Source organism: Pan troglodytes, chromosome 20 (genome assembly GCF_028858775.2).
Source record: "Pan troglodytes isolate AG18354 chromosome 20, NHGRI_mPanTro3-v2.0_pri, whole genome shotgun sequence".
NCBI classification, from domain to species: Eukaryota; Metazoa; Chordata; class Mammalia; order Primates; family Hominidae; genus Pan; species Pan troglodytes.
This window is the reverse complement of record NC_072418.2, coordinates 51,345,281-51,359,471: the sequence shown is the minus strand read 5'-3', so window position 1 is coordinate 51,359,471 and position 14,191 is coordinate 51,345,281. Positions and strand designations below refer to the sequence as shown.

At 52.1% G+C, this 14,191-nt stretch overlaps 1 protein-coding gene across 3 annotated transcripts in view; it reads right to left on the bottom strand.

The window, feature by feature from the left end:
* Positions 1 to 14,191, bottom strand: part of GRIN2D (glutamate ionotropic receptor NMDA type subunit 2D) — a 53,963-nt gene that overhangs the window by 30,153 nt on the left and 9,619 nt on the right. For all 3 annotated transcript variants that reach the window (XM_054673686.2, XM_024351520.2, XM_054673687.1), the window contains 5 exons: positions 12,247 to 12,866; positions 3,785 to 3,899; positions 3,322 to 3,533; positions 2,874 to 3,042; positions 1,403 to 1,556 (listed from right to left, as the gene is read on the bottom strand). In XM_054673686.2, the coding sequence (XP_054529661.1) occupies positions 1,403 to 1,556; positions 2,874 to 3,042; positions 3,322 to 3,533; positions 3,785 to 3,899; positions 12,247 to 12,866 (1,270 nt within the window). The remainder of the gene's footprint in view (positions 1 to 1,402; positions 1,557 to 2,873; positions 3,043 to 3,321; positions 3,534 to 3,784; positions 3,900 to 12,246; positions 12,867 to 14,191) is intronic.

The window sequence follows — 14,191 nt, the reverse complement described above, 5'->3', positions numbered from 1 at the left end:
GATGGCTCTTCTTCCAGCCCCTCCCCTCTCCCAGGAGCTTTGCTCACACTTCAGAGAGCAAGTGGGAACTGACAAGCACTGTTGCCCTTGGCCGATGTACGCTTCTCCAGCTCAGCAATGGTCCCTCTACCCAATCCATCTCAAAGCCACCAGCCCATCTGGTGGGCAGCTCTCTTAACCACACCCTGCATCTGTCTGCTGTCACCTTCCTATTGCACACCCCCACTCTGTCTCTGGCATAAACCTTGCAGTAGCATCCCCGCCAGCCACTTGCTTCCACAGAGTGGGATTTTTTTCTTTTTTCTTTTTTTGAGATAGGGTCTGGCTCTGTCATCCAGGCTGGAGTGCGGTGGTGCCATCTTGGCTCACTGCAACCTCTGCCTCCTGGGTTCAAGCCATCCTTACACCTCAGCCTCCGGAGTAGCTGGGATTACACAGAGCTGGATATTTTAAAAACCTAAATCTGATTATATATCCCCACACCATCTTCTGTAGTTAAAACCCTTGTCCGGGTGCAGTGGCTCACGCCTGTAATTCCAGCATTTTGGGAGGCTGAGGTGGGCAGATCACCTGAGGTCAGGAGTTTGAGATTAGCCTGGCCACCATGGTGAAACCCCGTCTCTACTAAAAATACAAAAATTGGCCAGGCGTGGTGGTGCGTGCCTGTGATCCCAGTTACTTGGCAGGCTGAGGCAGGAGAATCGCTTAAACCTGAGAGGCAGGTTGAGGTTGCAGTGAGCCGAGATGGTGCCACTGCATTCCAGCCTGGGCGACAGAGTGAGACTCTGTCTGAAAAAAAAAAAAAAAAAAAAGAGAGAGAGAGAGAGAAGTAGAAGTTTATCTTCTGCCTCCTTCACAAGGCTGAGAGATCCTACTGGACAGGGATTTGTGTCTTCCTCATTTGCCACTGTGTTCCCAGTGTGGAGCCCACCGCCTGGCACATAGTAGATGCTCAGTAAACACTGATGGTGACTTAAGTGCTTACAAGGTATTGGTACCATGCTAATTTGTTCTCTTCATCTCATACCTAGTACAGGAAAACACTTGGGTTTTGTGGGGCCTGAAGCTTGCACAATTTGGAGGGCTCTCTTTGAGAAAAAATAATTCAACCTTATGAATACAAAACCAGGTGCAGGGCTTGGAAGCTGCAGTGCAAGAGAAGGCTCCTGAGCTCAAGCTTCTTTAGTCTCTTGATGAAATGTCTTCTGGGTAGAGAAATTATTTCTTCCATCTTGTAGATTAGGAAACTGAGGTTCAGAAATGATGTCACTTCACCGAAGTTGCACAGCGGGTTCAAGTACCGATGATACCGGGAACCCAGGTTTTCTGATCCCAGGGCCCACACGGTTGGGGACAGCTACTTTGCCTAGGGCTAGCTCCCTGTCCCAGGGCCCCAGATTACCGAGGAAGGCCGAGGGGGACACCGTGCCATTGCTGCGCGCCACCATGACGCTGATGCCGGTCTCCACGAAGGGGACGGAGAAGTCCACGATCTCGGAGCGCTCCTCGTTGATGGTGAGGGAGCCGATGGCCATGTCTGCGCGCTGGTAGAACACCTGGGGTGGGGGCGATGAGGAGTGGGCGGGGGAACCCGGCTCAAGCGGACAGACTGACACGGACGGCGAGCAGAGACGGGCCCCGGGAGCAGACCAGTGACAGGGTGAGGGAAGGGGCCAAGAGGGATTGCGAGGTGGGTGAGGAGGGGGACGAAGAGTGGGGCAGGGAAGGGCGGAGGTGAGAGATGGGGAACAAGATTGGGAATTGGTAGCCCGCGTCCTACCCCGCTGCTCCCAGCAAGACCTCAAGGCCTTGGTCCAGATCTTCCCAGCCCCACCCTCTTCCCCTAGATTCCCACCCTCCTGGCCCCTCCTCCTCTGCCCCAAAGTCCCTCCTCCCAGCCCCGCCCCCTCCCCCTAGGAGTCCCACCCTCCTAGCCCCGCCTCCACTGCCCCAAAGTCCCTCCTCCCAGCCCTGCCCCCTTCCCCTAGGAGTCCCACCCTCCTAGCCCCGCCTCCACTGCCCCAAAGTCCCTCCTCCCAGCCCTGCCCCCTTCCCCTAGGAGTCCCACCCTCCTAGCCCCGCCTCCACTGCCCCAAAGTCCCTCCTCCCAGCCCTGCCCCCTTCCCCTAGGAGTCCCACCCTCCTAGCCCCGCCTCCACTGCCCCAAAGTCCCTCCTCCCAGCCCTGCCCCCTTCCCCTAGGAGTCCCACCCTCCTAGCCAAGCCTCCTCTGCCCCAAAGTCCTTCTTCCCAGCCCCGCCCCCTTCCCCTAGGAGTCCCACCCTCCTAGCGCCGCCCCCAGAGCCCCAAGTCCCTTCTCCCAGTCGCCCCCTTTAGGAGTCCCACCCTCCTAGCCCCGCCTCCTCTGCTCCAAAGTCCCTCCTCCAAACCCCGCCCCCGACACCTCCTGACCCCGCCCCCTGTTCCAAGGCATGTCCCTGCCGCGACCCCGCCCCAGGCCCCAATCAGGTGTTTCCTCAATTTGGCCGCGCCCCTGCCCCAGGGTGCCGACCTCTTTTTTTTTTATTATTATTTTTTGAGACTGAGTCTCACTCTGTGCCCAGGCTGGAGTGCAGTGGCGCGATCTCCGCTTACTGCAACTCCGCCTCCCGTGTTCAAGCAATTCTCCCGCCTCAGCCTCCCGAGTAGCTGGGATTACAGGCGCCCGCCACCACGCACGGCTAATTTTTTGCATTTTAGTAGAGACGGGGTTTCACCGTTTTGCCCAAACTGGTCTCGAACCCCTGAGCTCAGGCAATTCGCCCGCCTCGGCTTCCCAAAGTACTGGGATTACAGGCGTGAGCTACCACGCCCGGCTGTGCCCGCCTCTCGACTCCGCCCCGAAGATTCCCCGCCTCCCGTCCGCCCCCTCACCTCCCCGATCATGCCGTTCCAGACGCCATCGATCTTCTTTCCGTGCTTGCCATTGGTGACCAGGTAGAGGTCGTAGCTGAAGCCGATGGTATGCGCCAGCCGCTTCAGAATGTCGATGCAGAAACCCTTGCAGCAGCGCTTTTCCGGGCGGGGGGCATCCGGTGGAGGGCTGCGGGCAGTGACCAGGCTTGGGGAGTTTGGGGACCCCCTCCTTAGACTCTCTCATGAAGAGAGGATATGGAGGAAGGGATACGCGGCAGCTAAAACTATGGTTAGCGCTTTCAGGGGAAACTCAGGCTCAAAGAATTCTGAGGTTTGCCTAAGGTCACCAAGCTGGAGGGCTTTGTGGGTCCTGGGTCCCAAGGGAGGAGGGGGCTGGGGGCCCAGACTACTGGGCTTCACGGGAGGAGGGTTTTGGAGCCGGAACTCCTGGATCCCGAGCTGTCACCTGTGGGTTCGGTTGAGCTGGCTCCGGCAGGGGACGGAGTCTCGGATGCAGGTGCCGCTGATGGGGTCTGCAGGCTCCACGATGACAAACGGCCTTTCCTCCAGCGTGGCCACCGTGAGGTGCTGCGTGTCGTCCACTGGCTGCAGGAAGCGACCATAGCGGGACCACAGTGGGTACTTGAGGCGGAGCGTCTGCTGCTCCCAGCTGCCCACCTTGGGCAAAGGGAAAGAGAGTTAGGCTTCCTGGGGAGACTTCCCGGTGTATCCTCTTCCCTCAGACCTAGGTGTGTGGGTAGCAGCTTCTTCCAAGACCCAGGAGCCCCTCCCACCTTCAGATCCCAGGACCCAGGAGTCCAGGCTCCTTGTCCCCTCCTCCCTCTTAGTCCACGACCTCAAGCCCCGCCTCTGCCAGGATGCAGGAGTCCACACCCTCTGCCATGCCTGAGGTCTGGGCTACGACTCACCACCTCCCACGTCCTGTCTCTGGTGAGGGAGATGACCACCAGGGAGGGGTTCACTAGGAAGCCGTCCTCATTGAAGGAGTAATCCCGGTTATCCCACGTGATGTTCATGAAGTACCTGCCCAGGAGGAGGGAAAGGGGACATGCTGGGGCCTGGGCTGGACCTTGGCAGCGGAAGGCAGAGAAAGTCCCCTTTCTGCAGACCAGCCCCAGCCCCCAGCTGGAATCTCTCTTCTTTTACCTCCAAGGTCTCAAAAACACGAATATACCCCTTCCCTGCTCAGCACCCTCCCCTTGGCTGCCCAGTGCCCCCCAGGATAAGGTTCCAGACTCTCTTTCCGCTTGGTGTTGAGGCCCTAGAGTCCCCTTTTCTTTCCTTCTTTTTTAAAGTAGAGATGGGGTTTCACTATTTTTCCCAGGCTGGTCTTTTTTTTTTTTTTTTTTTTTTTTTTTTTTGAGACAGAGTCTTGCTCTGTCGCCCAGGCTGGAGTGCAGTGGTATGATCTTGGCTCACTGCCACCTCCACTTCCTGGGTTCAAGTGATTCTCCTGCCTCAGCCTCCCAAGTAGCTGGGATTATAGACATGCACCACCATGCTTGGCTAATATTTTGTTTGTTTTTGTTTTTGTTTTGTTTTTTGAGACAGAGTCTTGCTCTGTCACCCAGGCTGGAGTGCAGTGGCATGATCTTCGCTCACTGCAACCTCCGCCTCCTGGTTCAAGCAATTCTCCTGCCTCAGCCTCCTGAGTAGCTGGGATTGCAGGTGTTCACCACCATGTCCAGCTAATTTTTGTATTTTTAGTAGAGATGGGGTTTCACCATGTTGGCCAGACTGGTCTAGAACTCCTGACCTCAGCCTCAGTGATCCACCTGCCTCAGCCTCCCAAAGTGTTGGGATTACAGGCATGAGCCACCATGCCCTCCTCTTTCTTTTTTTTTTTTTTTAATGTGTGGTTTTTTGTTTGTTTTTGTTTTTGTTTCTTGAGACAGAGTTTTGCTCTTGTTGCCCAGGCTGGAGTGCAATGGTGTGGTCTCGGCTCACTGCAACCTCCGCCTCCCGGGTTCAAGCAATTCTCCTGCCTCAGCCTCCCGAGTAGCTGGGATTACAGGCGCCCACCACCATGCCCGGCTAATTTTTTGTATTTTTAGTAGAGACAGGGTTTCACCATGTTGACCAGGGTGGTCTCGAACTCATGACCTCAGGTGATCCGCCCGCCTCAGCCTCCCAAAGGGCTGGGATTACAAGCGTGAGCCACTGCGCCTGGCCTGGCCCGCCTCTTTCTTTCTCTTTCTTTCTTTCTTTCTTTCTTTCTTTCTTTCTTTCTTTCTTTCTTTCTTTTCTTTCTCTTTCTTTCTTCTTTTCTTTTTTTTTAAATTTTTATGTATGTATGTATGTGTGTATGTATGTATGTATGTATGTATTTTTGAGACAGAGTCTCGCTCTGTCGCCCAGGCTGGAGTGTAGTGGTGCGATCTTGGCTCACTGCAAGCTCCACCTCCCAGGTTCACGCCATTCTCCTGCCTCAGCCTCACAAGTAACTGGGACTACAGGCACCTGCCACCACACCCAGCTAATTTTTTGTATTTTTTTTAGTAGAGACGGGGTTTCACCGTGTTAGCCAGGATGGTCTTGATCTCCTGACCTTGTGATCCGCCTGCCTCGGGCTTCCAAAGTGCTGGGATTACAGGCATGAGCCACCACGCCCAGCCTCTTTTTTTTTTAAGTAGAGATAGGGTCTCACTACTTTTCCCAGGCTGGTCTTGAACTCCTGAGTTCAAGTGATCCTCCCACCTCAACTGCCCAACATAGTGGGATTACAGGTGTGAATCACTGTGCCAGGCCCCTAGAGTCTGTTTTTGTTCTGGCTTTGCCTTCCTCTGAAGCCGCATCTCTGAGAGTTCCCACTCTCAAACTTCAAACTCTTTTCACCCCAAAATTCTTTTTTTTTTTTCTCTATCAACACTAGCTGCAAGGTGTCTCCCAAACATGTCAAGTGATTTCTTATCTCTAGGACTTTGCAGATGCTGTTCTCTCTGCCTGAAAACCCTTATACCACCCCTTATCCTGACCAACTATTCTTCTTATTTATTTATTTATTTATTTATTATTGAGATGGAGTCTTGCTCTGTCACCTAGGCTGGAGTGCAATGGTGCAATCTCAGCTCGCTGGAACCTCCGCCTCCCAGGTCCAAGCGATTCTCCTGCCTCAGCCTCCTGAGTAGCTGGGATTACAGGCAAGCACCACCGCGCCTGGCTAATTTTGTATTTTTAGTAGAGACAGGGTTTCACCATGTTGGTCAGGCTGGTCTTGAACTCCTCACCTTGTGATCTGCCCACCTCGGCCTCCCAAAGTTCTGGGATTACAGGCGTGAGCCACCACTCCCGGCCTATTATTATTATTATTATTATTGTTGTTGTTGTTATTATTATTATTTTGAGACGGGGTCTCACTCTGTCACCCAGATTGCAGTGCAATGGCATGATCTTGGCTCACTGCAGCCTCTGCCTCACAGGCTCAAGTGATCCTTCCACCTCAGCCTCCTGAGAAGCTGCTGGGACTTTAAATGTGCACCGCCATGCCCAACTAATTTTTGTATTTTTGGTAGAGACGAGGTTTCGCCATGTCCCAAGCTCAGATGATCTACTTGCTTTGACCTCCCAAAGTGCTGGGATTACTGGCACGAGCCGCTGTACCCGGCCTTGACCAACTCCATGTGTCTTAAAGACTGAGCTCAAATGTCTCTTCCTCTGGTTAGAAGTGCCCAGGGCTGGGGATGGCCGGGGGTGTCCCTGGACTCCTCAATATCTTCACTATGCAACATCACCCTGGGTACTCTGACTGCCTCTCATGTCATCCACCCAGTCACTGGACTAGACTCTTAGCCGCCTTCCTCCCTCCTGCTACCCAGCCTATTGGTCCCCAAGTCTCCTTCTTCCTGGCCTGGGGCTCTCTCTGCCCTGTCTTCTTCTGTGCCTCCCCACAGCCCTCCTAGGCCCTCATCCCAGCCTCCTGCCTGGCCTCCAGCCTCCAATCTCTCTACTCCAGTCTGTTCCCCACCAGGTCCCAGAGGCGTCTTTCTATACCCAAAACTCACGCCACCCGTCTCCTCCTCATAACCCACCCCTGGCTCACCAGTGCTGTGGAACAGATCCAGGCCTCTCAACCTGCATTGAAGGCAAAGGCCTGGTGCCACCCACACTCCGACTGCTTTTTTTTTTTTTTTTTTTTTTTTGAGTCAGAGTCTCACTCTGTTGCCCAGGCTGGAGTGCAGTGGCACGATCTCAGCTCACTGCAACCTCCGTCTCCTGGGTTCAAGCGGTTCTCCTGCCTCGGCCTCCTGAGTAGCTGGGATTACAGGCGTGCACCACCACGTCCAGCTAATTTGTGTATTTTTAGTAGAGACGGGGTTTTGCTGTGTCGGCCAGGATGGTCTCAATCTCTTGACCTCGTGATCCGCCCGCCGCAGCCTCCCAAAGTGCTGGGATTACAGGCGTGAGCTACCACGCCTGGCCTGTCACTCTGACTCCTAATTCTGTGGCCTTCATCTGCTTGGAACTATTGTGGTCCCACCATCTGCCCAAGTTTCTCTCCCCTCTGGGTTTTTGCATATGCTCGTTTCCCCTGACTGGAATACTATTTCCGGTGAACTCCCCACTACTCAGAATCAAGTCCAGGCTGGGCGCAGTGGTTCACGCCTGTAATCCCAGCACTTTGGGAGGCTGAGGGGGGCAGATCACTTGAGGTCAGGAGTTTTAGACCAGCCTGGCCAACATGGTGAAACCCCGTCTCTACTAAAAATACAAGAATTAGCCGGGCATGGTGGCAGGCACCTGTAATCCCAGATATTCAGGAGGCTGAGGCAGGACAATCACTTAAACCCGGGAGGGAGGTTGAGGTTGCACTGAACCAAGATTGCACCACTGCACTCCAGCCAGGGCAACAGAGCGAGACTGTATCTCAAAAAAAAAAAAAAAAGAATCATGTCCAAACCCCTGCCCCCTGGCCTAAAGGCCCTTCACAAGCTGGGCCCTGCAACCCTCTCCATCCACTACTCATACCTTCCTTCCCCTTGCCCACTATGTTCTAGCCACATCAGCAGTGCAGGCTCCCAAACAGGCTTCCAAACAGGCAAGCTATGATTTGGATGTCTGTCCGCTCCAAAACTCATATTGAAATTTACGGCCAGGTGCAGTGGCTCACGCCCGTAATCCCAACACTTTGGGAGGCTGAGGTGGGTGGATCACCTGAGGTCAGGAGTTTGAGAGCAGCCTGGCCAACATAGTGAAACCCCATCTCTACAAAAATACAAAAATTAGCCAGGTGTGGTGGCAGGCACCTGTGGTCCCAGCTACTCGGAGACTGAGGCAGGAGAATCGCTTGAATCCAGGAGGTGGAGGTTGCAATGAGCCAAGATCACATCACTGCACTCCCGCCTGGGCAACAGAGTGAGACTTCATCTCAAAAAAAAAAAAAAAAGAAAGAAATTTAATTGCCATTGCCATTGTGATGGTATTGGGAATTAGGAGGTGGAACCTTTAAGAAGCATTTAGGTCATGGGGCTCCAGTACCCTCACAAATGGACTAATGCTGTGGTTGCAGGAGTGGGTTTGCTTGATCTTCCCCCACTCCTCTCTTTGCCCTTCTACCATGTGATGCCTTCCCTCATGTAATGATGCTGAAAGAAGACCCTCATCAGACGGTGACATCTTGATGTTGGACTTCCCAGCCTCTAGAACCAAGAGCCAACAAATTTCCGTTCATTATAATTACCCAGCCTATGATATTCTGTCATAGCAACACAAAACAGACTAAGACAAGGCAGTTCCAGCCCCAGAGCCTTTGCACCTGCTGTTCCCTCTCCCTTCACTGAGATCTTCCAATACTTGGCTCCTTCGCTTTATCCATTTCTTTCTTTCTCTCTTTTTTTTTTTTTTTTTTTTTTTTTTAAGACAGAGTCTTGCTCTGTCACTGAGGCTGGAGTGCGGTGGTGTGGTCTCGGCTCACTGCAACCTTCGCCTCCCAGGTTCAAGTGATTCTCCTGCCTCAGCCTCCCAAGCAGCTAGGATTACAGGTGCCTGTCACCATGCCCAGCTAAGTTTTGTAGTTTTTAGTAGAGATGGCGTTTCCCTGTGTTGGCCAGGCTGGTCTTGAACTCCTGACCTCAAGTGATCCGCCCACCTCAGCCTCCCAAAGCCCTGAGATTACAGGTGTGAGCCACCACACCTTGCCTACCTATTTCTTAAATTTTAATTTTTAAAATTATTTTAGAGACAGGGTCTCACTTTGTTGCACAGGCTGGACTGCAGTGAAGAGATCACAGTTCATTACAGCCTCGATCTCCAAGGCTCAAGTGATCCTCCCATGTCAGCCTCCCAAGTAGCTAGGACTACAGGCACACACTCCCACGCCCAGATTTTTTTTTTTTTTTTTTTTTTTGAGATGGAGTCTCGCTCTGTCACCCAGGCTGGAGTGCAGTGGCTCGATCTCGGCTCACTACAAGCTCCGCCTCCCGGGTTCATGCCATTCTCCTGCCTCAGCCTCCCGAGTAGCTGGGACTACAGGCGCCCGCCACCACGCCTGGCTAATTTTTTGTATTTTTAGTAGAGACAGGGTTTCACCCTGTTAGCCTGGATGGTCTCGATCTCCTGACCTTGTGATCTGCCCGCCTCGGCCTCCCAAAGTGCTGGGATTACAGGTGTGAGCCACCACGCCCGGCCAACGCCCAGCTAATCTTTAAATTTTTTGTAGAGATGGAGTTCTCACTATGTTACCCAGGCTGGCCTGGAACTCCTGGCCTCTAGCGATCCTCCTGCCTCAGCCTCCCGAAATGCTGAGATTACAGGCATGAGCCATAGCCCGGCCTATCCATGTTTTTTAACCTCCAAATTTCACCTATTCAGAAAGGCCTTTCCTGACCACCCCACCTAGCATAGCCCCCTATGCATTTCTTATCACATTCCCCAGTTTGATTTTCATAGCAGAAGTTATTGCCTGCTTGATATTTCCTTTTCTTTACTTATTTGCTCATTGCATTTCTCTTTTATCAGATTGTAAGCTCTGAGAGAGCAGGGACCTTATTTAACACTATATACACCCTGTGCCTAAAGCAATGCTTGGCACATAGCAGACTTTCAATAAAGGGCGTTTCAATCAATAAATGAATCAATGAGCAATTCATCCCTCAGGTCACAGCTCAGATACCTTCTCCTAGAAACCTTCCTGACTCCACAGGCTGACTTGTGACTTGTGCAACCTGGTTTGGAAGGCAGACTGAGGCTAATACATTTCCTCTCTTGGGATGACATTTTGCTATGAGATCTGGAGGGATGAGTTGTGACCAGCAAGAGCTGAAGTTATGAGGGAGAAGAAATTCTGGGTAAAGAACTGAACAGCGTCTGGGAGAGGCAAGCCTGAGAAACAAAGAGAAAGAGAGAGAGAGAGGGAGGAGATGGACAGAGGGAGGGAGGGAGAAAGCATAGAATAAGAAAGACAGAACCAGCTGGGCTCGGTGGCTCACGGCTGGAATCCCAGCACTTTGGGAGGCCGAGGTGGGCAGTTCATTTGAGGTTAGGAGTTCGAGACTGGCCTGACCAACATGGCCTCTCTACTAAAAATACAAAAAAAATTAGCTGGGCATGGTGGCACGTGCCTGTAACCCCAGCTACTCAGGAGGCTGAGGCAGGAGAATCGCTTGAACTCGGGAGGTGGAGGTTGCACTGAGCCCAGATCATGCCATCGCACTCCAGCTGGGCGACAGAGTGAGACTCCGTCTCAAAAAAAAAAAAAAAAAAGAAAAGAAAAGAAAAATAAAAAGAAAAAAGAAAGAAAGAAAAAGAAAAAAAGAAAGAACCAGAAAGAGCTGAAAGAGTAGCTGGCCCCAGGCTTAGCCTCAATTCCTGGCTTTAATTCCTCTGTGTGTTTATTTTTCCAATAAACCCCCTTTTCCCTAAGGAAACTCCAGTGAGACTCCGCTTCATGCATCCGAAAATCTTCTGGCTTAGCCAGTGCCCCTCCCTGTGCCCCCGCCATGCCCGCATGACCTCCATTACTGCAAGCTTCATGCTGCGTTGCCATTATCCCCGTCCCTGTCTGCCACTCTTACAGGACCCTGCGTTCTTTGAAGAATAACTTCATGGTCTTATTCATCTATGTTCCCAGCGCCCAGCATGAGCCCTAGTTCCTAGCGGGTGCTCAGTAAGTATTTATGAAGAAGGGATGCTTTTCTCATCCTCTTTTTCGGGGATCCTGATTCCCAAGTCACCAGTTCTCAATTACCCTCTCTTAGGTCTTCTTCCCCAACCATCATCTCTTCCCAAATTCACCCCATCCTCGTTCAGGATTAAAGGTCTCTCTTTTCACTGTTCTGTCACCAAACTTATCAATTTTTCCACTCCCAGAGCTTCCTACCGTGGAGATGCTATTTTCCAACAAACTCTGTTCGCCTCTTCTAAAATAATAGTGCGTAAGTTGGGCACACACCTGTTCAGCTAGGACTGACATTTCCCACTCTTCCTTGCAGTTGGCCAGGCCATGTGCAGGAGTAATATTCAAAATATCTAGCAATCGGCGCTGCACAGGCACTAGCCAATCAGAATGGACGTCTAGCCAGGAATGGACGTCTAGCCTATCGGAATGGACGTCTAGTCAATCAGAATAGGCGTCTAGCTAATCAGAATAGACGTCTAGCTAATTCCAATAGACGTCCGGCCAATCAGAATGGACACCACTGTCAACAACCAGTAAGCCAGCCCTGACCATATGACTACGTTCTCAACAGTAAGGTATGAGGCATGTCCTTTCTGCCTCACTTACTCAAAAGGAAAGTGCTTGCTGTCCACTTCCTCTCTTTTCCCCTTCTCATGAACTACAATTCAGACATCCCCACGACCCACTTCGACCATGCAGAGATGCCAGAGTAACAGTGTGGGAGAATCCCGGGTCCCTGAATGATCACATGGAACAGCAGTCTCCTGATAACCAGGAATGCTCCTCTCTGGGTTGTTACGTGAGAGAGGAACAAACTTCGACCTCATCTGGGCCACTGGATTGTTGGGTCTTTTTTGCTACTGAAGCTCAGTTTATAGTCTAGGTATTTAGACTAAATCTAAAATGCTCTCAATTATAAGATGTACCACAAAGAAAGACAAAAGTGCTGCCAATTAAGCTGCCAATTGATGATGTCATCAATTATAAGACACATCTCGTTTTCAAAGACATTAAAATGTGAAACATTATGCATCTTAGAGTCATGAAATACAGTAATACACTCACTTTATCTCAGGTGCTTTTTCCAAATTACTTGATTTAACCTCAGAAAAGAGACCCAATTGCACCCACTTTACAGAAAAGAAAACTGAGGCTCAAAGAGCAGATGTGGCCCATTTGAGCCACTCATTCAGTGAATACTGAGGTAGTTAGGCTCTGGGAGCCCTCCCACACCCCTCCCATTCCAGCCCCACTCACCTATGCAGACTCTCGCCGCGGTGGGTGCGGTTCTGGGCGCGACAGTCGTGGCCGAGCTCAGGAAGGAAACCATAATCACGCAGCAGGGCCTGGGCACCTCTGGCCACTACGGCCACGCCAGCTGCCACTCGCCGAGCCAGGTCATCCCGCCAGCCAGCCGAGCGCACTGCAAACAGCCCGGCAGGCAGGGGGGCGCCTCCTGGCAGAAGAGGGGGCTCACCAGGGGCCCCAGAGCCCCCGCCTCCAGCCAGCTGGGGCCCCACCATGAACCAGACGTAGCCAGATCCAGTGAGGCCAGCCTCCTCAGCTGCGCGGAACACGGGCTCGGCCTCCTCTCGGGCGCAGAAGAGCAGGCGGATCTGCGCGCTGACACTGCGGAGCTGGGCACTGAGCACGGCCTCGCCCGCCCCAGGGTCCAGCGTCAGCGCTCCGCGGTGCTCCCAGCCCACCAGACTACCGTCAGTCAGCACCTCAATGTAGGACAGGAAGGCCCGGTGGCCAGGGGCACGCGTGGTCACGGCTACAAAGGACGTCCAGTCATACTCCTCCAGCACCTCAAAGATGACCTGAAGCTGTTGCTCGGTGGAGGAGCCCAGCTGCAGGAAGGTGGAGCCCTTCTCCTGCCAGGGAGGGAGGAGGATGTCAGGCCTGCCGATGTGGGGACCTTATTTCTCAGCAATGAATAAGGGGACCACAGCTCCCAATATGGCAGACTGACTCGACAGGTTCACTAAACCCATCTCCTTTTCCTCCTGGGGCACATGGCTAGATCTGGATTAGGTTTAGCCACGTGATGAGTTATTCTAGACTCATCCATAAAACCTTAGTTTTTTGTTTTGTTTTTTTGTTTTTTGTTTTTTTGAGACAGAATCTTGCTCTGTCGCCCAGGCCGGTGAGCAGCGGCATGATCTTGGCTCACTGCAACCTCCGCCTCCTGGGTTCAAGTGATTCTCCTGCCGTGCCCAGCCTAATAAAACCTTACTCTTGAAGCTTAGTCCTCTAAAGGGGATTACAGAGCCACAAGAGGGTGAGAGCCTGAAACCCTGAGTCACCATATGGAGGAAAGCCACCTCCAATCAGGAACACCTGTTTGGATTTTTTTTTTTTTTTTGAGATGGAATTTCACTCTTGTTGCCCAGACTGGAGTGCAATGGCACAATCTCGGCTCACTGCAACATCCGCCTCCCGGGTTCAAGCAGTTCTCCTGCCTCAGCCTCCCGAGTAGCTGGGACTACAGGCGTGCGCCACCACGCCCAACTAATTTTTGTATTTCTGGTAGAGACGGGTTTTCTCCATGTTGGCCAGGTTGGTCTTGAACTCCTGACCTCAGATGATCCACCCACTTCGGCCTCCCAAAGTGCTGGAATTACAGGCGTGAGCCACTGTGCCTGGCCTGGATTTTATATGAATGAGAAACAACCTCCTGTTGGGTGATCCACTGAGATTTGGGGGTTCATCTGGTCCAGCAGCTAACATCACTGTCATTAATACAACCAGCATCTGGTAAGGGAACTACAGCCCCCAGCAGCCACTGAGAGGGACTGGTTCCCTGAAGGCAGTGAGGAGACTACATCTCCCAGCATGCAATGAGGGTGCTGATGGTATTTCCCTACTGGAAGAAGCTTTGCAGAATGTCCTTTCCCTTCTTTGGTTTTCCTCCTACCTCTCTGTCACCTCTTCCTCTGCCTCCTTTGCTGGCCCTTCTTCCTCAGCCAGAATTCTAAATTCTAAACACTAGGAGTGCCTTAGTGTTCTCTTCTCTATTCCTCTCTCCCTGGTGATCTCAACCAGGCCCATGAGTTTAAATACTGTCTCCCATGCTATCCAATAGGGTGGCTGTTAGCCACTCATAGCTATTCAAATTAAAATTAATTAAAATTAACTAAAATTTATCCTGAATCAAGGACCAGAGGAAAAAAATGTTAAATAGAATTTAAAAGTTAGT